The sequence below is a fragment of the Calypte anna genome, chromosome 1 (assembly GCF_003957555.1).
Source record: "Calypte anna isolate BGI_N300 chromosome 1, bCalAnn1_v1.p, whole genome shotgun sequence".
In the NCBI taxonomy this organism is placed as follows: Eukaryota; Metazoa; Chordata; class Aves; order Apodiformes; family Trochilidae; genus Calypte; species Calypte anna.
The window spans coordinates 36445554-36467070 of NC_044244.1; the positions used below are offsets into that span (position 1 = coordinate 36445554).

The window sequence follows — 21517 nt, forward strand, 5'->3', positions numbered from 1 at the left end:
TTAACATGTTTTGTCTCACAAAAGGGTTGACCTAAGGGCATGTGTGCAACGAGTTACTGTGGATCAGTTGCAGGCTGAAACATATCCCACCTGATTTTTCTAAATTGCACGCTTGTAACTTTGTACAGACACACTGGAAAGATGAAAGCAGTAAAAGTATGCTGTTAAGTTCCTCTTGTACGGGAAAACACCTATTTAAGTTAGACTGGTATATTTAAGTTAAACTAAATCTCCAGACAAGAGCAGGCAAAGCACTGGCCGCGCCGCACGCAACTGCAACCTATCCATTTCCTTGGACATTTCACTGCTAGAGCACTCCCCCGGACAAAGGCGGATGGGAACGCAGACGCTGCCTCCCTACCCGTGCCCACTACACACCTCGGGTGGAAAATGCCTCCCGACGCGACCGGGCGAAGGCCCGGGGAGGGGGCAGCTCCCGGGGCGGGGCGGGGCGGTGGCAGGTGCGGGGTGGTGCCGGGAGGAGGTCATTGGGCGGGCGGGCGGTCCGGGGGCGGGAGGGGGCCGGGCAGCCGCAGGGAGGGGGAAGCCGCGCAGAGACCCGGGGAGAGTCGGATTTAAGGAGTGGTGACGGGTGGAGGTGTCCTCGCCGTGACTGTCTGTACCGCTGCGCCCCAGCCGCCGCCATGCCCGTCAAAGGAGGCACCAAGTGTATCAAGTACCTGCTCTTCGGCTTCAACTTCATTTTCTGGGTGAGGGACGCGCCTTTGGCCCCGGGAGAGCCCCCAACTGCGATGCACGGAGGGCGCCAGAGCTTCCCCCCCCCCCCCCCCCCCCCCCCCCCCCCCCTCCCCCCTTTGGAACCCGCACTCGCTCCCTTTCCTCGGCGCTTCCCGACGGCGCTGCCCGGGAGGGAGCCCACGGCAAGAGTGTGGGAAGGGGAAAAGTGCCGGGAGTAGTAGCTGTATTTGTTGGGGGTTTTTTTGTGTTGTTGTGTGTTGTTTGAAGATTTTTTTTCCGGTTTTAATTTTTTTTCCCACACACTCGCCCTTATTCCCAGGAGGAAAGGGGTGGGTGCTCGGCCCTGCTTCCCCGGCCTCATGCTTCGGGGCTTTCCCCAACCTTACCCGTGCCGGCCGCCCTACCTGTGCATGGTAGGGGCGCCGGTGTCTCCGCGTTGCTTCCCATTTCCCTTCCCTTCTTCCCCTACCCCGGGGCCGGGCGGGGCTCCCCGGCACTCCCCACGGGCGGGTACCGGGCGGGTGCCTCTTTCCCCGCGGGGCCAGGAGCCGTCTGGCCTGGGCGGGCTCTCCCCAGATGCCCCCCGAGGAAGAGCGGACCCCGCTTACCTGACGAGGCGCTCAATGCCCTGCTGCACGCCATGTACTTGGCGGGAGGTGCCTGAATAAGTTACATACCTGCCTCACCTCTAATTGTTTGGTTGGGTTTTGGGGTTTTTTTTGGAGCACTATATTAAACTAGACGGCGTGTGCTGCCTGTTAACTTGCGAAGGAAAGGAGCATTCCCCCCCAAAAAACCCTCCCAGCAGTACGCGTGGTGCTCGTCCAGGAACTCAGTTGCCGGATGGTGCTTCTTGGTAGCGGGCTTTGGTGAAGCCGATTCCTTTCAACTAAACAGTTTGTGGTAGCAGTCGTCGTGTGTGTGAATTTATTTTGGTTGGAGCTGCGACTGAAGCTGTGGTTTCTGCCTTGGATCTTCTAGGCAGTATCTTGTAAAGAAAATGCTAAAATAGTTTAATCTGTTGGAGCACACCATCAACAAGTGGAAATCGTATCTCCGTTGCAGTTTGTGGCACAGCTATCTCGTTTGCCAGGCAGCTTTAGAAAGCGTGGCTTAACCGAGGGGTTATGGCTGCTTCTTAAGCACTCAGGGCGTGGACATAGGAATTCGGCATCCTATGCCTTACGGAAAAGTACCCAGGGAACACAGTGCAACGTCCAACAAGTGTGCCTGATGTATAGGTGTGAAGCTGAAAAAAAAATTATAGAGTTTTCTCTTGGTTCTTTGCTATAGTGGAGAAATGAATGTGTGGCTCCTTTTCATGCTCTGATGTGGAGAAAAATGAAGTTGGAGCTGTGTAAAGGAACCACGTTTGGAGTCATGATATGTCATGTGCGTGGCATGACAGGAAGATGCTGTGTTAATGGATAAAGTACTTCTCAACTTACAGATGGGTTTCAGCAAAGCAAAAAATAGAACTGGACTGAAGTTGGTTGAGCTTGTGTAGAGGAAGATTGCAAGAGCACAGGAAAGCACATATTGTCACCCATGACTTGCCAGGAGGGTCAGGAGTGGGAGTGATATTTGGAGGGTTATAGCTGGTGAGAAGAAGCCTAGCCAATGCACAGGATGAAAGCTCTGGGTCAGTAGAGTGCTAAAGCTCTTGTCGGGACACGAGGAAATATTTATGGTTTGCTTTTTTAGCATTTTTTAAAGCTACAGATTTTCCCCTCACTATTTTATAGTGCGTGAATGGTTGTTGTGGCAAAGCACTGCCTCGAAGACATTTTAAGCATTTTGCTCTCTAGGGCCCAGAGCTGAGAACAGGGAGTGCCTCCTCCTGTAGCTCAGGAGGTATCTGTTAACTTGGAAGGTTTCATGGTAATAAAGCTCAAAAACTTTACTTGCACCGTTGTGTGCCTGGAAAGCACGAATGCAGGCTTGACCTGTTAACAGCATGGAGAAAATAGTGGTGGGCAAGGGAGCTGTGCCACACATAGGCTGGTGCTGCTGCCCATGAGGATGCAGCTCTTTGAATGCCCTTCCCAGGGGATGGCTGTGTTTGCTTAAACCCAGCTAGGATGTGAGAAAAAGGGAGAGAGAGAGATTTACAGTGAGGTGAAAGCTGCTGCTTCTTGGGGTGTACCTACAAGTGGCTGGAAGCCCCAAGAGGCAGTAAATGCAAGCAGCTGGGATATAGACAGGACTGGTTGGAGTAGTCCTTGACTCACAGTGCTACATGTATTCAAGTATGGTGTTAATGAACCTCATGTCTTTTGTGGGAGAAATAAAGTGGAAATCTCTTGGGGTAGTAGAAATCCCTTGGGCTATTTTGGGCTACTAGGCGTCAAACAGTGTAAAGAGATGGTGTCTTGGAGCAGGCAGCACTAGAGGACAGGAACAACTTTGTTAAAAAGGAGGGTCTAATGTTTCTTATGGCATCAGAGCTGTGAAAAGCCCATTAAGTAATGGGAGTAAATTGAGCAAAAATGTGCCTGAGAGCAGTTCTAATCTTAAACTTGCAGGCACAATCAGTGACTAGCTCTTGGCCTTGGCAACTTCCCCAGAAGAGGAGCAAGGCTTTTCTTGCTTCTGGGTAGTCTACATGTCCTGTTGCCCAAGTTGAACTTGGGAATGGTGACAGTGATGTCCTTCTCATGAAGCAAGAGAAGCAAAAAAGTCCCATAAAGCTGTGACCAAGTTTTAGATAATACTCACTTTAAAAAAAAGTAAGTTACCTCAGAAGGATGAGTGAGGAATTTAAATGGTCTGCAGCAACCCTTCTATTTTTAGATTGTATATTAGGTGATGTATTTGTTTCCATCATAAACTTGAAAGCAAGAGGGAGCAGAAAGAGCAGAACAAATGGGTATAGGAGCCTATGAAAAGAAAAAAAAAGCAAACTCTCCAAGTTGAAGCTGTGTCCAAAGAAAGGAGATAAAACCTCATAAATGCTGGCAGGTCAAATTCAAAAATGACTAGCCAGAAGAAAACTTTATGCATAATTTGCAAAAGCAGTTCCTCCTAACATATCCTTCTTCAGACACATTAGGCCCAGGGAGCTTCACAGGGAATTCTTACTGGCAATAATCCATCCAGGTGTAAAAGTGTGTTAGTAGTGATCTTCTGTGGAACTTTACCTTACTGGGAGTGGTTGGGGAAGACCTTGGGGAAGTCCTCTGACACAACCAGTCTTTGACTCTTGAATCCCTCTCAGACATGAAATGGCCTCTGATGGTAAAATGATGGCAAGTGATGATTAACAACTTGCCAGGGTCACAAAACAGTTGATTCGGAACTGCAATGCGTTGTGATTAGGTAAAACCTTCTGCTCACTACTTACCTCTGTGCCAGAGGGCTGGACTTTGCAGTGACTTTGAAACTGGGGTTTTTGTTCAGTGTTATTCTAGGTTATGTAGGGTGGCACGTGTGGTGCCTCTGGAACAGGCAGAGGAGAAGTTGCTTTAAATTGATCTAAGCACAAGATGTAAGCTGATGTAAGCATGGATATGTGATACTAGGGAAGAGAGAATGGCTACTGTAAGGAGAACTTCATGAAGCTGCTAACTTTGAAGCCTTAAGATGGGTGTGTGCTGACACAGCAGGTTACATGGCATAGTGTGACACTTGGCAAAGGTAGGCATCGAGTTATGTGTGAAAGGCAGGAGCAGGAAGCAGCCCTGAATTAAGAACTAGTTGGCCCAGACACATCTGCTGCTAGAGGGATGAAATATTGGGAGGAAGGGGTCTGTGGTAGCTTCATGAAAGCATCAGGTAGAGTGCTCAATGGGAGCAGGTGAAAGCCATATTCAGAAGTGAAGGACCTGGAGAACCTGAAAGATGCACAGGCCGATAGAGTACTAGTGTTCTGCTTTCTCTACCTTAAGAGGAATATACTGGAGCATGGTATTGCTTGGGAAAGGAAAAATAGTCTTTCTGCTACCAGGAATTCTGTGTGAATTGAGATTTGTCAGCCTGAAACATGGGAAAAACATGTTACAGGTCTGTAGTATCATAGTGAGCAAAATGGTAGGGCCTGACTGTATGGAAAGAGTCGGTGAGCAAGAGCTGAAGAGTATTCAATCTGACAAGATGAAGTTTTGGAAAAGATGGCCACGTGCACAATGGGGTGATGCTTTCTCTCCAGCAGGTATTGTGGCATATGCTGTTCAAAGGGTTCCCAGTAGAACCTGAAGCGTTTAGGAGGCCTAAAGTAGGAGGTTACTTCTGGGAAATGCTACTGTCTGTCCTGTTCTGATACCTGTCCTTAGGAGTCCCCTTGTAGGATGCTCTGCTAGATTGAGGGAAACTGGTCTGATGTTTTTTCTCCAGTTGGTAAGAACAGACCAGGCATATCTCACTAGCATGATGTCCTCCAAAACTTGTGGGACTCAGAACTTTAGTTAAAACATGCTTTTGGCCTTGAATGATGGGTATGAGGACTTGTGAATGGTTGCTAGAAGTGTTTAGCTTGCTGATTAAGTACGGTTTAAGCATGGTACACATTTGTTGAACTTCTAGGGAATGTTTTTTTACTGTTGCACTTGAGTAAGTTGGGTGATCTAGTCTCTACCAGTTCAGGTATCTCTGCAAACACCAGGTTCTGCACTGCTGTGGTGCTTCTTTAGTAGGGCTGGTGTACTCCCACCTTCCTTTGCCTACAACTCTTCTGTGTTAAGATTACTGGCTCTGGCATTTTTAGAGTGGTCTGTAACATAAGCTGTGATCTTAAGTGAGGTTAGTGAGGGAGGTGTTGAGGCTGATACAGATGTAATATAACTTTTCTACCAAGCTAACTCAAGTTTGGCAAGAGGTCAGTGGAAGCATCACATAATGTGCCTTAAACCTAAGCTGGTTCTGAACAACCTGGGTGCATGCACACGCTTGACTACTTTGAGTTGTGTAATGAGTGACTGCCTGTAGCTGAGCTGCCATAGCTCACTGGCTTTGCTCAGGCTTGTTGGCCCTGGTGACAAAGTCTTTTCCTATTAAAACTGTTGGCTGCTCTGAGCAGCACGGTGCACATCAGGCAAGTGCCTGGTGTAGCTGTGAATATGGAGCGTGTGCCTGCCTGTTCTCCCACTGGCTTTCTCTTGCTAAACAAAGCAAGGTCTTGCATCATTAAGCTTAAGTGCCACCTTTTTGGTTTTTCCCTTGTGAATTCTGTGGAATACAAAGACATCTGCTCATATTCATAATGTATCTTAGGCAAAGAAGTGCTGTAGCATACGGTCAGAGTTCACAGTGAGTCTCTGAGCTATTATTTTCATGCTCCTTTCCATTATACCATCTTGTCCTGGCTCTCCACTCTTCAGAGCATTTTCTGTTGGATAAACAAATTCATTTGTCCATGGGAGTGCCTGCTAAAGTAAGATTATGCCTCCAGGGCTCTTCTCTTTCTGTAACTTGAAGATACCTGTAACTTTGTTCTGAGCCATAATCTCATCTGCTGCACCAGGAACAACCAATAATTCAGTGCTCCATCTTCTCCAAGGGGTCTTCCCTCCTTGGGCAGAGAAGAGGACTTGCAGGATGGGCAGGGAAATAAGCCTGTGTCTGTATGTATATATGCACACACACAGAAGGAGCAGAAATCGGTACTTTTGGTTTCTGTAATCAATTGATTCAGTTGCTGTCTGCAGTGTATGAATCAAAATGCTGCCTGAGCTCAGCCAAATGTGTTTTAACTCTGAGTGCTATCATGTCAGTAGAGGAGTTGGGTTGTGTTGCCTTGAGAAACCTGATGTGAAGCCACTTCTACTTAGAGTTCTAGCAATCCTACCTCCTATTTGCAATTTAAATTGCAAATATAGTAGGCTGGCTTCTGAATAGGAGCTTGTATGAAATGGGTACTAGTCTTGGCAGTAGTTCAGGAATTCTATAATGCTGCTCTTACTGTACTGGAGCACCATTTTATTGCAATAAATGTTGTGACATTAACTTAGTCCACAACATTCTTGAAACTAGCTTAAGCAGAAAGAAAATACTTCCCTTCCAGTCTACTCTTTTTTTTTCAAAGGAGTTTGGAAATAGCTGCATTTTCTTATGTAACTACGAGGATTCCACTGCACATCTGTTAGGAAAGCTTTTTTCCGTAAGTTTGAAAACCTGCGCTGTTGCAGATAACACTAATCCTGGAATTAAAAGTTTAGAGGGGTGTTGAGCCTCATCTGTACTTACTGTTTACGGGTTTTTATTTATAGACTCCCAACAAGTAACAAGATAGACAGTTCATTACTGCTTGTAATGTTTTCAATTTCTATGTCTGTGTTCTTTGCAGCGTTATATATCTGGTCCTGGCTTTGCTGATCCACTGTGTTGCACTGTGGTGATGAAGTTAATTGCCTGTCTGTCTGCTAATGCAGGGGAAGATCTTGAGTCAGATTTTTAGCTAGAAGTTTTTACCTGTTTATGAGGTAAAGGGAAGATAGTGGGTTTTTTCAGTGTACTTCTGGCACACCCTAGGTGAAAATCACATAAGGAGATGTCATGTAGTGCCTGACGTATCTTTTTAACTTCCAGAAAAATAAAACAGTAGTTTGATAGAGTCAGTGCTGAGCTGACAACACCAGATCAAGCCTCTAATTTTGATTACTGTGTTTTCAAATATTGACTTAGCTTCTGCTAGAGGTAAATACCACAAATTTGATAGTTGTATGTTGGCTTGGCTTGAATGTGCAGGGCCTGTAGTTTCCTATAGAAAAGATTTTTTTTACAGGCTTTGATCTATATCAGGAGTTCTTGTAGTGTTGTTTCTTTTCTATTTGAGAAAGAACTGGTAAGAACCTGGTGGATCCTTGGGAGGATGTGCCCTTCCCAAAGCTTTATCTGCCAGCTGTTAACGACTTCAGATAACAACTTGAACCTTGAGCTCTCTGGGAGGTAGTCCTGTCTGTGGAAAGGCAGGATGCTGTAAGGTGTCTGCAGCAAGTGGGGTGCTTTCCTAGGGATTGCACTTTTTCTAGATGGATCAAAGTGACAAGGACAGAAGGGACTGAACAAAATGGTCTTGCAAAATGGTGGTGAAACCTAAAATAAACTTTCCAGCTGCCCACTGCTGTATCATAGGATATGTTAACAAAACTTGGAGTTTCTAGTTGTAAAAGCTGAAGCTTTTAATGTGTGTTTACACTAGTATCAAGTCTAATGAATACATGTGCAAGGCTTCTGCTAGGAAACTATATCTGAAACCTCAGGTGTTAAAGGGGGGCGGGGGAAAAAATGCAAGGAAGATTGTTTGATAGCAGAGCCCAGCACTGAGTGCTCCAAGTTCATGTTGGAGTTAGCCAAGTATGGTGAGAGCAGAAAGTCATTGGACTCTATGGCTTTTACCTCTGGGATAGAAAAGTTCTTTCTTATCCAGGGAAGGCTAAAAGAAAGCAGGGTGTCAAAAATTAATACTGTGACACATCGTTAGAAGTGCTCAGAGGCCAAACCATGTAGTTCGCAAGGGGAAGACCGGAGCGATGAAAGGGCTGACTTTGGGAGGAGGTGCTTGTCAGAGTGCTTGGGCTGGATTGAGTGGGAAGTCTTCTCCTGGCAGCTCCCTGGAGAAGATGGCAGGGCTACATAAGGAAGGAAGGCACACCAAGGAAAGCTGGGTTTTGCTGTTGAAACAGGCAGAAAAATTTATGCAGAAAGAGAGCCTTTGAGACAACAGAGGTGTGCTTGCATGTGATGCAAAAGTAAAAACAAACAACACCTGATAAAGACAAGGTAGAAGGAGAATGACAAGAAATGTTTATCCTTGATTAGTGTATGTCTGCTGCAGCTACAGGATAGAGGCAAGTCAAGAATATGTGAACTGAGAGCTGCAGGTTTCTTTGTAGTGGTTGGGGGGAAAAAAAAATAAGGAAGCTTAGCTAGCCTGAGCAGGGATGTTGCCAACTTGTGTCAGGACATGCTGTTACTGGAGAACTGCTGCCTCAACATTTTCTGATACTCTGAGTAGTACTCCTTTCATTTCACATTAAAATGTGGAATGGGTATCAGTAAAAAAAAAAACTCAGAAGAGGTCCCTTCCCTATGCTTATTACTACAGAATTTTATTTCATCTGTGTTTCATAAGCACACAAATCTGTTCCTTTCTTAGCTCAGTAGATTTTTGCACACAAAGTGACTAGATTTAAGAAAACAGACCATTAAGGTTTTTTTCTGTTACATTTCTTTTTCAGCCCACGTTAGATTTACAAACAGATATCCTGTATTACTCAGCTGCTCTGACAAAGCAGGTCTGTTAGATTGGGAAAACACCTGGATTAAAAACCCAACAACCAGCTCTTCAGGAGATCTGCTTCCATGCAGCCTGGGTGGAGGCTTGCACCCCTTTCCCGGGGAGGAAAAACACAGCTACCAAAACCACCCCAACCCAGCTGCCAAAACCTTCTCTCGTGGCACTGGGGAGCAGCTTCCAGTGTGCCAGCTTGGTCTGAGCTCCTGCCAAGCACAGTGAGTGCCTGTGGGGCTGTGCTTGCCTCTTTCCTGGAGTCCAGCTCTGGTGCCCCAGTGTGTCATAGTTTTAGCGAAAATTTGAAGTTTCAAGTTACTTTCTTGCCTTCTGCTTTAAAACTGCCTTTTTTGTTGTTTGTTTGTTTTGTTTAGTGGCCATTGTGGTTAGGAGGAGTCCTGCAAACTGAGAACACAAGCCTGTTTTCCTTAAACTGAAACAAAAGGTCACTTTTTCTTGCAAGGAGCAACTGGTTTTTTTTTTCTAGCCCACCATGGAGATAATTAGCACTGTATTTAATCCTAAAATTTTTTTAGTGACAAAGAGCAGTTCACTGGCATCAAGTATTATGAGTACTCTGCAATGCCATAAGTGGTCTCATGTCCTTGTGATCATAACTTTTTTCACAGGATGGCTGCTTTCCCAAGGAGAAAATATGGTACTTCATGCTTCCCCTGCACCATCCAGAGTTAAGCCTGGTTTTTTTGTTTCTTGTATTGTTTTGAAGAGGCCATAATAAGCAAGTCACCTCTCCCTAATGTTAACCAACCAGTTTGTTTCTCAAAGAGATCATTCATTAACTCAGCCTTCTGCTTTGCTGAGACATGTAAAATTATCTACATGGTTATAATACGCCGTAGAGTTTCTTCACGATTTGAATACATTTGCCTTAAAAGTCTGCTGGGGATATCAGCTCTGGTTTTTAGTTTTACAGACCTTTGCTCTCCCCTGCTCTATGTGCAGCACTGTCCTGAGCTCTCTACTTGCCCCCTGGGGATTGTAAAACCACAGACATAGGCAGGTACCAATAGCTGGGTGCACTCAGGCTTTGCAATTCATGAGCTGCCAGTCAAACAAGCAGAGGCTGGAGTTTGCTTCTAATGTGCCAGGTCTAGATGCCTATAAAAGCTGAAGGCTGTTTGATGACCCAAGGAAGTAAGTTTCAAACAGTATTATTAAAAACTGTGCAACTTATCTGTCGGTTAGAAGCAGTAAATGAATTTTTCCATCACTAACTTCTCCCGGCTTTTGAAATGAAGTGAGAGGAGATTGCAAAAGCCTTTTGAAGTGATGCTGTAGCAGTGAGCACGGGTAGAGTTGCAACCTTTCTTTCTCCCCGTCCCCTTCTTGCACCTCTCCTTTCCCCTGCGGTGCTGCAGCAGCGCAATAAATTGAAATAATAATAATTCTGTTGTCACAGGCTGTGTACTACCGAGGTTCTTGGGCATAACTTCTTGTCAGTGTAGCCCTACCAAGGGAAGCAGTATGGTCCTTGCTGCATGCTTTGTGAGTAAGCCTGTTCCTGCACAGCTCTGACACCAGCAAAGTGCCTTTTCCATGGGTCTGGAAACTTTGGTTTGGCTCTTTGTGTTTCATATCGCTTCATCTTTTTCCCAGCTGAAACTCTGCTCTTTGAGGCAGGCTTGGGAGTCAGGTGCCTGCCATACAAGAAATGCTGGTTTTTCTGGCATGGCTGGCTTCTTGCTTTTCTTCACTGATACCTGAACCCTTTAGCAGTTCTCTTGGGATGCTTTCTGCTGAGAGGCTGGAAGGGATATACCTCCCCTTGAAGCAGTCGCTTATCTTTGGCCTCTCTGAATCTTCAAAGCTCTCCCTGATTTTCTTGGAAGAGCGAGCTTAGGAGGTTAGGGAAGAATGCCATAGGCAGCCAAGCTGTGCCTGCTTTTAAACACCCCCATAGCAGGGAGAAAGGGCTCTTGGGCTCCCCAAGGGGAGAATGTGGGGCTGAGGGAGTTGGATGGCACTCCCACACAAACCCGTATTAGCACTGAAAACTGACAGTGGTAAACACTTTCCAGTTTCTTGGACGTGACTCAAGAATGTTCTTCCCTTTGAGAAGGAACTCCTTATCTGAGATAAGGATTTGGTTTTTTTGCTTTTCATGCATGCTTTTGCCTAACCAAATCTCTAGACTTTCTAAGCTTATTTCTCAGACTTAAGTTTAAATTTTTAATGTCTGCTGCCATGTGTGGTATTTCTGACCTCATCTGACTTGTGCAGAGCTTTTCTTGATCGTTAAATGGCCTTCAAAGGAGAGAAGGAAGGGCAGAGAAACAGACTCTCCAGCTTTATAGTTTGCTCTGGTTTCTTTTTCTTACATGCACCACCCTAGGTTGTTTTTCTTTTAAGCTGGGGAGGATTCAGTCTGTTCAAAGCAAACTGTTAGTGTTTTCCTGACAAGACTGCAGTTCCCTCTTTCTTGCAACACTTCTCTGATGCTTTTTGCTAAATGTTTCATCCAGATGTTAAGTCCTAATTTACGTATAGGACTTGCTGCAAATGCAGGCACCAGTGTTGAGAGGAACCTGGAGGCATGCAGGCAGAGATGATGATAAAACTAAATACTATCTAAAACCTGATGGCATTGTTCCAGATCAGCACATAGCGATGCTAGGATTTCAGCAGCCTTTATTTTACTCTGTCTGTGCAGTTATTTATTGGGTTGTTTTTATCCTGTTTTGCAAGAAGGAGCACTCTTTCTAAATTCTGTGCTGCGATAGACTGAACTCTTACTGGTCTCACACACTAAAATGTCACTGGCATTACCAGATATCTTTTCTTGCCATACACTTGTACTTCGGTGGGAAGATTTACAATCACCAAGCCATGCAACGTCATTACAGTCGCCCAGAATAAAACAATGGGTGAAGGGGGCAGTGGAAATACTGACACTTGGTGCTTCGATAAACCTCATGTATTTTCAGTAAAGAACAAGAATGGCATTGTTCTCATGTGGCATTGTAGTTTAATATGTAAACGCCTCTGTCAGAGATGCCTCCTGTCAGGACCAAAGTTTGTTCTTGTTTTGGCCTCCCCATCCTTTCATGATGGTGCTTTGTCACCACCTTGTTAAATAACAGAGCTGTATCCTGTGTTTATTTCTGCTGTTGTTACGAATGTGAGAGTGAATGTATTAGGTGGTGTTATTTAACAAGGCTTGCTTGTTCTTACAGCTTGCAGGGACAGCAGTTCTGGCAATTGGACTATGGCTTCGGTTTGATTCACAGACCAAAAGCATCTTTGAACTGGAATCCAACAACACAACGTTTTACACAGGTAAGCTAGGAGATGGCTCGGGTGATGGATCATGCTTTTGCACCCTGGTTTCTGGACTGCTTGGAAACCTTTGTCTTCCTAGAAGGCTACAGACAAAACAATCCTAAACAGCCTTGTTGGGCAAAGAGCAGCTTCCCCTGGCTGGTGTGGCAGTCCAGGCTCTGTTGTGAGCTCTTGTGCTGACAACAGCAGTGTCACACTGGGTGTTTCTTGGCTTTTTATGCACTTGTGTATCAGTTCATCTTTTTCCCAGTGCAGACTCTGCAGTTCTTTGGGTGCTGTTGGCAAGCATTTCATAATCCCAGGGACTCACCTTGGATGTGGAGGAAGTCTCTTCCTGATGCTTCTTACATGAGTCAGCAAAGTTTTACTCTAAGCTAAATGACTAGGCATAGGTGACATCAATAACTAATTTCTTCCAACCGAAGAAACCAAGCGAAGCTACCCAAAAACCTCAGCTGAATTACCTCATCTCCAAGGATCGTATGTAAGCCATATGTATGATAGTCTATACTGAACATAATGAAAAGGATGCACTAGTATCTTGGGCTACATGAGCAACTACTAAATCAATATAGCTTTACTGAGGCCAGGTGGGAATTACTCATTGGAATTTACAGGATCCTAGTTTAGGCTTTCCACAGGCAAAACCTGGGACAACTGCATTGCTTATTAGGGAATAAATACACCTGGTTTTTGTTTGCTATTATGATGTCCTAATGCAATCAGACATTATCTTAGCTGTAGGATTTTGGTTTCCACAGTCCCTTTCTAGACTTGGGCAGTGGAACACATCTTTCTTTGGTTAACAACTGTAGGTGCTCAAATCCTTTCTGAAATGAAGTAGCAGAGCTTGAAGACGTCTAACAGCTATGACCAAAGCAATTAATTACCTTTCTTACATACATGCCTGTCACCTTTTGATTTGGATTTGGACAGTTTTATACATATGTATTTCACATCTCTGTAGCACCTGGATTTGCCATGTCCTCTATGGCATCGCTTGTTAGCCATCCACAGTGTGGTTAGGTTAGGCTTCCTCTTGTCAAGGAAGCTGAGCTTGCTGAGCTACTCAGTCTGTCACAATATCCAAACTGGTGTCTGAAGGGTTAGTAAAGGCTGTAAAGCAAGGTAGTGGCTGCAGCTTATGTTGTAGACTTGTAGCACCAGGGTAGCCTGTGCCTGTGGGGTGCACTGCTGGCATTTATGCATGGTTAGAGATGGGTAGAGCCCATAGTTGGGAGTATTGCAGTGCTTGTGCACATCATGAAGAGGCCACAGGCTTGCAGACCACTTACCTGCAAGAAGGGTTGTATTTCACCCTTAGTATCCTGGCAGGGTAGCAACCTGGGTTCTTGCTGCTGCTGTGCAAATTTCCAGATGCTTTTAACTGGAGCCTGGAAAGGAAACGGAGATCTAAACTTAGCCATTGAGTTGAATATTTAACAAGTCTAATTTTGGGTTGTCCAAAACAACTCTTCAAACCTCCTACAACATAAAAACTTTATGATGTGATACTTAAGCTGCTGGCTGGATGCAGCAAAACAATGAAGACTACTTGAAATCTCTAGGTTAAACTGATTTTTAAAAAGAAGTATAATAAGAATTAATGTTTTAATGTACATTTTTGGAAGTAGTTACTGACTGCAGTTTCCAACAGGAAATTGAAAAAATCTGGCAATTTCTACCTAGTGACTGCCTCAAAAGCTTTCTGTATTACAAAAAAGAAACTGAAATTAAAGGTTCTGATGGATTCCTTTTTTAAAACAGAAAAAGTTTAAGGTTTAAATCGGTATTGGAATTTCCTGCTGATAAGAAATGTCAGACTTAATCACTTACATGATTAATCAAGTAGATGTTTATTTTGGCAGCTAACATTATGGGTTTCCATCTAGAAAATATCATTAGCAAATGTTTCTGTATGGCATTCTGTAAATAGTATTGATTTGGTCTCGGAGGGCCAGAATTGCATGTTCGTCCTTACTGATAGAAATGTCTTGCAAATTCTAGATGCTCTGTGCTGACTCTGTGTCTCCTGTTTCACCACCCCAGTAACACTTTCTGGCCATTCTTTGGAAGTGATTTTGCTTGCTGCACCTTCCTTCTCTCACCAGCTACTAGCAGCTGTAATTCTTAGCTGGACTTTCCAAGTTTAGGAGGAGAGGAGTGGGCATGGATGAAGTCATTTAACCCAGAAGAGTTTGCCCTCTACACCCAACGCACTTGCTACCTAAATTTAGGGTGGAATGGTCTACAGGCTGAGCTGGTTGATACGGTTTGAAGATAATTATCTGCCTCTGCAAAAGGAGAAAATGCTGAGTTTCTTGTAGTCAGAGAGGCTGTCAAGTTAGGTAGCTGAAGTGTAGACTTGTATCACCATGACTGCTGGAATAATTTGGTGTTTACTGATGGAAAGCATTTAAAGTCTTACAATAAAGGTGATTATGATGCCTTTTAATATCTGTTCTCTTCAAGGTAGTGTGCTTTGAGGAGAATTCTCAAGTGTTGATAGCTCACTAGTTCCATCTGTCTGAAGTTACTCTGTCTCTGAGTTAGGTTTAAACTGGGCCTTACAGTTTGACTTGAATGGTTTTATCTTTCCTGCTTTCTAACACTTGTGAAACTGCTTATTGATACACATTAATTGTTATAACTTGGTGTTCTTTTTCAATGAATTTTGCTACAAGCTTAGGTGTGTTTACTTTGAAAACTAAATCTTTTTTTTTTCTTGGAATGCATCAGTAAAGAAACTTAAACCTTGACAGAACTACAGATGTGGTTTGTGAAGCAACTAATTTTGTACCTTGCTGCTTTGGTCTCAACAAGCCTGTGTATGTATCTCTTTCCCCTCTCCTAGGAGTTTACATCCTAATTGGAGCTGGTGCACTCATGATGCTGGTTGGTTTCTTGGGATGCTGTGGTGCATTGCAGGAGTCTCAATGTATGCTTGGCATGGTAAGTATTCAGAGTAGTGTTTAAAATTCTAGAAGCCTCATGAGGAAGGGAGGAAAAATATTTCTGTGCAGTTAAAGAGCAGCAGATGATGATTGTTTTGGATCCACCACATTGATACTCATGGTATCTCCATAGTACTAAAATATTAAATAGTGACATACAGTTTCTATTTCTGGCCCTAAACCCAGTTGTCCATGTTGTATTTGAATACAAGATAACTTGAGGACTTAGTGACACATCCAAACATTGAAGGGACAAAACTGGGGGTATGTGTGAATACAGAACTAAAATGTATATCAGAGTAATGTTGTTTATCAAACAGTTTGTCCTGAACTCTGAAGTCTCTGTGGTCTTTAATCTTTGAGGCCAGAACTGTGGTTTTTGATCCTTGAGACAACAAGCCTCTACTGTTCATAATCACAGGATGAGCTCTTCTAGTTGACAAGTGCTTTGCAAGCCAATTATTGGAGAGCAACCTCATTGTTTTCAGACTGGAAAGGCTAGTGAAGCTTACTGGATTCATGCACATCTGTACACTTGTAGAACTACTCATCCAAATAACCAGAAGGCTTAGTTATTAAGACGACTACTGTAGCTGGTGAAAGAACAATTCCCCTTCTGTGTCATTAAAGAAGTTAATTTTGTATGTTTCTTGCAAAATTATCCCTCTGGCCCTCTGTTGTAATACTGGACATATTTCTTTAAAGTGCCTTTAAATGATAGTGGTGGTTTGTACCTGGTAGCTAATTAAACAGAGATGACATTTTATTTCTATCTTATGGAATACACTACAAAGAAGTGACCAGTGGCTCTCTGGGAGTTGGTGACAAGCGAGGTATTAAGCAATGACTCCTAAAGCAATAAAGTGACAAACCAGAGAATAGAATTAGTGTCAGCTGTTGTGTGTCTGAGTGACCTGGACAACTTCAAAGTCCGAGTTAAATGATGATTGGTTTTAATTAACCCTGATCAAAAAGGGAGACTCCTGTTCGGAAAACACTGCCAGGCTTTCTGACGCTTCTGGGAAGAAGTGCTGACCCAGTGTGGCATGGTGCTGGTCTTACTGGCATTTCAAATCTTCCACTGGAAACTGGTTGAGTGACAGATCCCACAAGGCTGAGCACTGGGGACTGGACAAGCTTGCAGTATAGGTGTGTGATGTGCTGTTTTGTAGTGTTGTGGTCTTAATTAATGATGTGGTCTTTTTTTTTTTCTTTCTAGTTCTTCCTCTTCCTTTTTGTGATTTTTGCCCTTGAAATTGCTGCTGCAATCTGGGGATTTGCAAATAAAGAAAAGGTAGGTTGCTCTTGAAAGCTGGAAGGGTGGTGGGGTGCTGGAACAGATTGCCCAGAGAAGTTGTGCGTGCCCTGTTATGAGAAGTGTCCAAGTTCATGTTTGATGGGAATTTGAGCAACTTGATCTAATGGGAGATGTCACTGCCTATTGCAGGGGCTTGGAACTAGATGATCTTTGAAGGTACCTTCCATCCCAAACCTTTCTATGATTCTATGTGCTTATGGAAAGTTAGCAGTCTACTAAAAACTGTTCCAGCACTAGTCTAATCTTGATTACCCAGGGAGTTGAAGGAAGAGGAAGATGCATTTTAGCAAAACAATACATGAAATGAAAGTCTCTCGTTTACAAGTGAGAATCCAAGCTGCTGTTGCATGCTGGAGATGCCCTCCAGGCAGTACCTGGCTGAGCCCTGAAACAAAGCAGGACATCAGTGAAGCTTTACCACTTCTGGGTAGGAGCTAGGTCAGCTATTGGCCCTGTGTTTCTGCATTTTAAACATGACTTACCTGGGCTGTCCCCTCACAAGCAGTCAGGATTGTCTTGTTTCAAAATAAGGTGCTTTGGTGATGGGGGTTACTTTCTGCTTGCATTACACAAGAGAGGACCTAGCAATTTCTAGCATACAGAAAAGAATACGGAATAGTTTTGTGTAAGCCATGGGCAAAGACTGGGTTTGCTCACTGCACCTAGAAGCACAGAGCTTTGGAAAGGAAACTCTGAATCCTATCTGTTTAGGTGTGTCTTTTAAGGTGAGTGTACCAGTTAGGCTCACCTGTTCCCAGGTGAGAAATGCTGTCCACCCTCTGTGCCCACCCTCAGTTACTACATGTCAAAAGGATCGGTGTTGTAGGCTGTGGTGTATTTAATGACTGGCTGACTTGAAACAAGTTTTCCATAATTAAGGTAAGATGGTAGTAAACAACAGCTTCTGTCTTGTAGGTTGTTGAAGAGCTAAAGGAGTTCTACAGAGAAACTTACGCAAAGAGATCTCAACCAGCTGCCAGAGAGACCCTGAAAGCCTTTCAGTTAGCTGTAAGTACATGGTTATGCTTAAACTAGACAGTAATGCTGCTTGTTCACACTGTTCTCGATGTCATCCTGATCCATGTACAACTCCAGTACCTTACTAACCAGAAGGAACCAAGGGAGTATTAGTAATGACTTGCAGAAAATATTTTTCTATAGTATTAGTGAATTTAGTGTGCTTTTTTTTTTTTTGTTCCTTTGAACTTGTGAAATGCATAGAACTACTTTTTTTTTTCCTGAAACTCAGAAGCAAGCTGTGAAACTCTATAGACCGGTGGCTTTTATTTAGAGCATGGCTATGAGGAACTCAGCTGTGTGTCTGCAAGGAGTACAAGCTGTCACCAAAATTCATGCATGTGTACTCAACAAAATCTAGCTTTTCCTTTCACATTCTTGTCCTTAAATGCAATAAAGGCTTTTCAAAGTTAAGCTCATAGCAGTCAAATCGGCAGGATTTTTAAGCAAATTTGCATAAGGTCAGTAATAAAACCTAATGTATTCTATTTCTCCTTTTTACCAAATACAGAGGAAAAAAAAAAGTATTATTTAACCTGGGTTGTTTTTTCTATTTTTCTCTTGTAGCTAGACTGCTGTGGTCTTACAGGAGCTCTTGAGCAGCAGTTCATGGATACCTGTCCAAAGAAGACCGTGCTTGAGTCATTTACAGCAGTGGTAAAGAGACTTAATTTACCAATAACTCTGCCCCATGAGTAGAATGAGAAACATGTTTCAAGATAAACCCTAACAGTCCCTGGGAAATTGCCACATCACACTTAGCAACCTATCTCTATAATCAGTCTGGTTGTGGAAAATCAACGTACTGTTACTGTGGGAAGAACAAGCAGGGTCAGCAGGAAATCTGAACTTGCACAGGAAATGTGTCACAAGGCACTGACATGATGGACAACATAAGGCCAAAACTTCACCTAAAAAAACCAAACCAAAACAAACAAACAAACAAAAAAAAACCCAACAAAAACCACCCCAAAAAACCCCACAAAACAACCAAAACCCAAACTAGGGAGCTCTGTTTTCCTGGTTGCTTCCATCACCAAAGCACCTTCCAGGTGCTGTACAGAAGCATTTGTCTCTCTTTTGGGTTAGGGAGGGGTGGGAGCAGGTCTGAAATTTGAGCAAGGGAAGGGAGGGTGGAGGGCTAATGAATTGGAGAACTGTTCAGGTGAATTTGACACTGGGAAGCCAGTTTAATGAAATGGGTTCCCGTGTTGAAATACTGCCGCAAAGGTGCCTGTATGCCACAGATACAGGAGAAGCATCTTGTATAGTTTCTAATTACCCCTTTTCCTGTTTTTCTTAAAACTGTCTTGTGCTCTTGCTTTGTCCTCCAAGAGCCTTTGTGGGATATCCTATAGAAAACAGGATTCTCAGGATGCAGGAATTCAATTAATTATTTTTTTCACATTACTTGTGCATTTACCAGGGATGATTTTGTGCCTTTAGATATCTGACCACATGACACTTCAGTCTATGTAAACTGTATCTTTATTTCTGTCTATACAATCTGCTATGTGTTAGACTGTATGGGAGCAGTTGAGGCAGCATGCAGGTTTTATTGTTTTTATTTTGCTAAGTGTGTTTTATCTTCACCTGTTGACTTGATCTTGTGACCTGTTTATGGTCTTAGTCCCAGCTGTAGAAAAAAAAACTCACAGTAGATGGGCTGCAAGACTAAAAGGATGTAACAGTGCAGCTGATCTGTGTGCCTCTAAGTGGTAACACTGTACTGATACTCTGACTTAACTGATTAATTCTTGTGAGTATATCCCTTTATTCAGTCTTTGCTTCTTGACTGGATAAAGAGCAGTTAAGAAAAAAAAGTAATTTTCAACAGTTTCAAGTGAAAAAAGTTTTGGTGGTAGGTTTTTTGGGGTTTTGGGGTTTTTATTTTTTGTTTGTTTTTTTGCTATAATGAGTCTTTTCTGGGGAAAGGACTGAATTGTCTTTATTTGCAGTGGTAATTCATTGTCCTGGAACCTTCAGACTGGCACCTCTATGAATATACCCTTTAGCCTAGCATGAGTGCATGCAGCTCAAGAAATTGTGCCCTTTCCATGCACCATGTGCTCATAAGGTGTCTACAAAATTACTGTAGCAACTGGAAATATCGAGTGGCCTCAAAACTCTTTTGAAAAGTGTGGAGCAATAGAGCAACTTAAATGCTGACAGCCATTATTAACAAGCCAAGTCTGGTACAATTACCATTGATCTTGATCTCCCTGCTCAGTTCCAGGTGGCTGCTGTAGCCAAGGCATGGTTAAGAAGTTAGATACGTGGTGGAGAAGTTCAAACCCAGTCTCCAACATTTGTGTTGGAACATCCCTGCCTTTGTTTAAGGATGTGAAAATGACAGTTCAGAGCACCTTTCAGAAGATGAGTCTTTGACTAGATTTGGCCAAAGGTGTAGCAGCAGTCAGCAGACTTGCAGCAGCAAAGCAAACTAGCAAGGAGAAAAAAACTTTTCATATGCATGAAACACTAATGAACACTCTGTTTCTTTCCAGTCATGCCCTGCTGCTATTGATGATGTCTTCAATTCAAAGCTGAATGTGATTGGAGCAGTTGGCCTTGGCATTGCTGTGATAATGGTGAGTCTCCAAAGGGAACTTGGAGCTGAAGTCTGAGCAGTACCTGGCATGGCAGTCTGCAAGCCCATTGCCATTTTGACAAGTACTGGCAAGATCCAGGGTGTGTGCTGCAGGGCCTTGAGGCAGGGTGGAGAGTGTGGGGTGCCTTGGACCTCCCTGCTTCTGTTTTGGGTTACCATCTGCTTCCTTGCATTTTTAGCACTGGCAAGGTTGTATCAGTACTATGTGTGTTTGTATATATAGGGCAAAGATGTATTGGCCATGTTACCATCCTGCTTCTTAGTCATCTTTTGAGGATCGTTGTTGTTCTTTCCTTTATAAAAATTAAAGACTCTGCTAGAGAACTGCAGTGCTATGAAAAAAAAAATCATGTTTGCTTGTTTTACTTTTTTGGAGGAAAGAATGACATGGATGCAAGCATGTCATAATGATCAAATATTTCTTAAGAGATATGGTGGTGTTTTATTGCTAATCTAATTTGAAATGTTGAGGGTGGAGGGGGCTGGTGAGAATGCACTGAAAGTTGGGGTGGAGGGGGAGGGACACAAACTGCAGAATAATCTTATTGTGGTATCTGGACCAGGAACAGCAGCTACGCTTGTTCATTTGTTGATAGAAAAACTGCTTTGGTCCTCCAGTTTCTAATGTGTGTGCGTGTGTTTTCTTTACAGATTTTTGGCATGATATTCAGTATGGTTCTCTGCTGTGCTATCCGCAGAAACAGAGAAATGGTTTAAGAGCTAAAAGCCCAAGACTGCTGCACTATAAAATCATCGTCATTAACTTTAGCGTTCTGAAAGCATTTCTAAAAAGTTATATATTTGTTACCTTTTTAATGCTTTACTTGGTACTGATGTAGGTTTGCTTTTTACGTTATAGGTTAAAATGATAAAGGTATATCTGACTCAAGACAAATATTGTACATAAAATATCTGACTTTCTGGAAACCTATGTAATTTGGATGTAATTTATGTTGGAGACAATTTGATACTTAATAAAGAGTAAGATGTATTGTATGCTTGTGGGAGATTCTACTGTGCTTATCATACTGCTTAATGTGTAGCATAGAGGTGAACTTGTATAACATGTTAAAGTGGTGAGGATGTGCCAGTGCCATATTTGAAGGGAATTCCAAGGAATGGAAAAGAGGGTTGCCAGAATGTGTTGGGGAAGGTATTGCCTTTTTTTCTTGGTATGTGTGAACCAAAACAGTTCTCAATTATATTTCTGAAATGGTGCAGCTGCAACATTTTTACTGTCATCTTCATGTGGCAATGGGTGACTGGGGATGTGCAGGCAGTGTCAGGCTGGGCTCTACCCTGGAGCCAGAGGGGCTTTCTGATATCAGCTTGTCTGCTGACACAACTCTACCTTGTTGCTCCCTTGATAAGGCAAGTTCCCAAAGTCTATT

The 21517-nt window shown here is 43.4% G+C and overlaps 1 protein-coding gene across 1 annotated transcript; it reads left to right on the forward strand.

Annotated features, from left to right (window-relative positions):
* The first annotated feature begins 551 nt into the window (after window positions 1–551).
* On the forward strand, window positions 552–21122 carry CD9 (CD9 molecule). The gene is made up of 8 exons (XM_030452552.1): window positions 552–710; window positions 12121–12223; window positions 15081–15178; window positions 16400–16474; window positions 17414–17506; window positions 18083–18172; window positions 20023–20106; window positions 20778–21122. Exons 1-8 carry the CDS (start codon window positions 645–647, stop codon window positions 20841–20843), a joined length of 675 nt encoding a protein of 224 aa, XP_030308412.1. The 5' UTR covers window positions 552–644; the 3' UTR covers window positions 20844–21122.
* The last annotated feature ends 395 nt before the right edge of the window (window positions 21123–21517 follow it).

Coding starts and splice junctions, on each gene's coding strand:
- CD9 (XM_030452552.1), top strand. CDS start 645: ATGCCCGTCAAAGGAGGCACCAAGTGTATCAAGTACCTGCTCTTCGGC. Junction 15,179..16,399: donor CTCAATGTATGCTTGGCATG/GTAAGTATTCAG, acceptor TTTTCTTTCTAG/TTCTTCCTCTTCCTTTTTGT. Junction 16,475..17,413: donor GATTTGCAAATAAAGAAAAG/GTAGGTTGCTCT, acceptor TCTGTCTTGTAG/GTTGTTGAAGAGCTAAAGGA.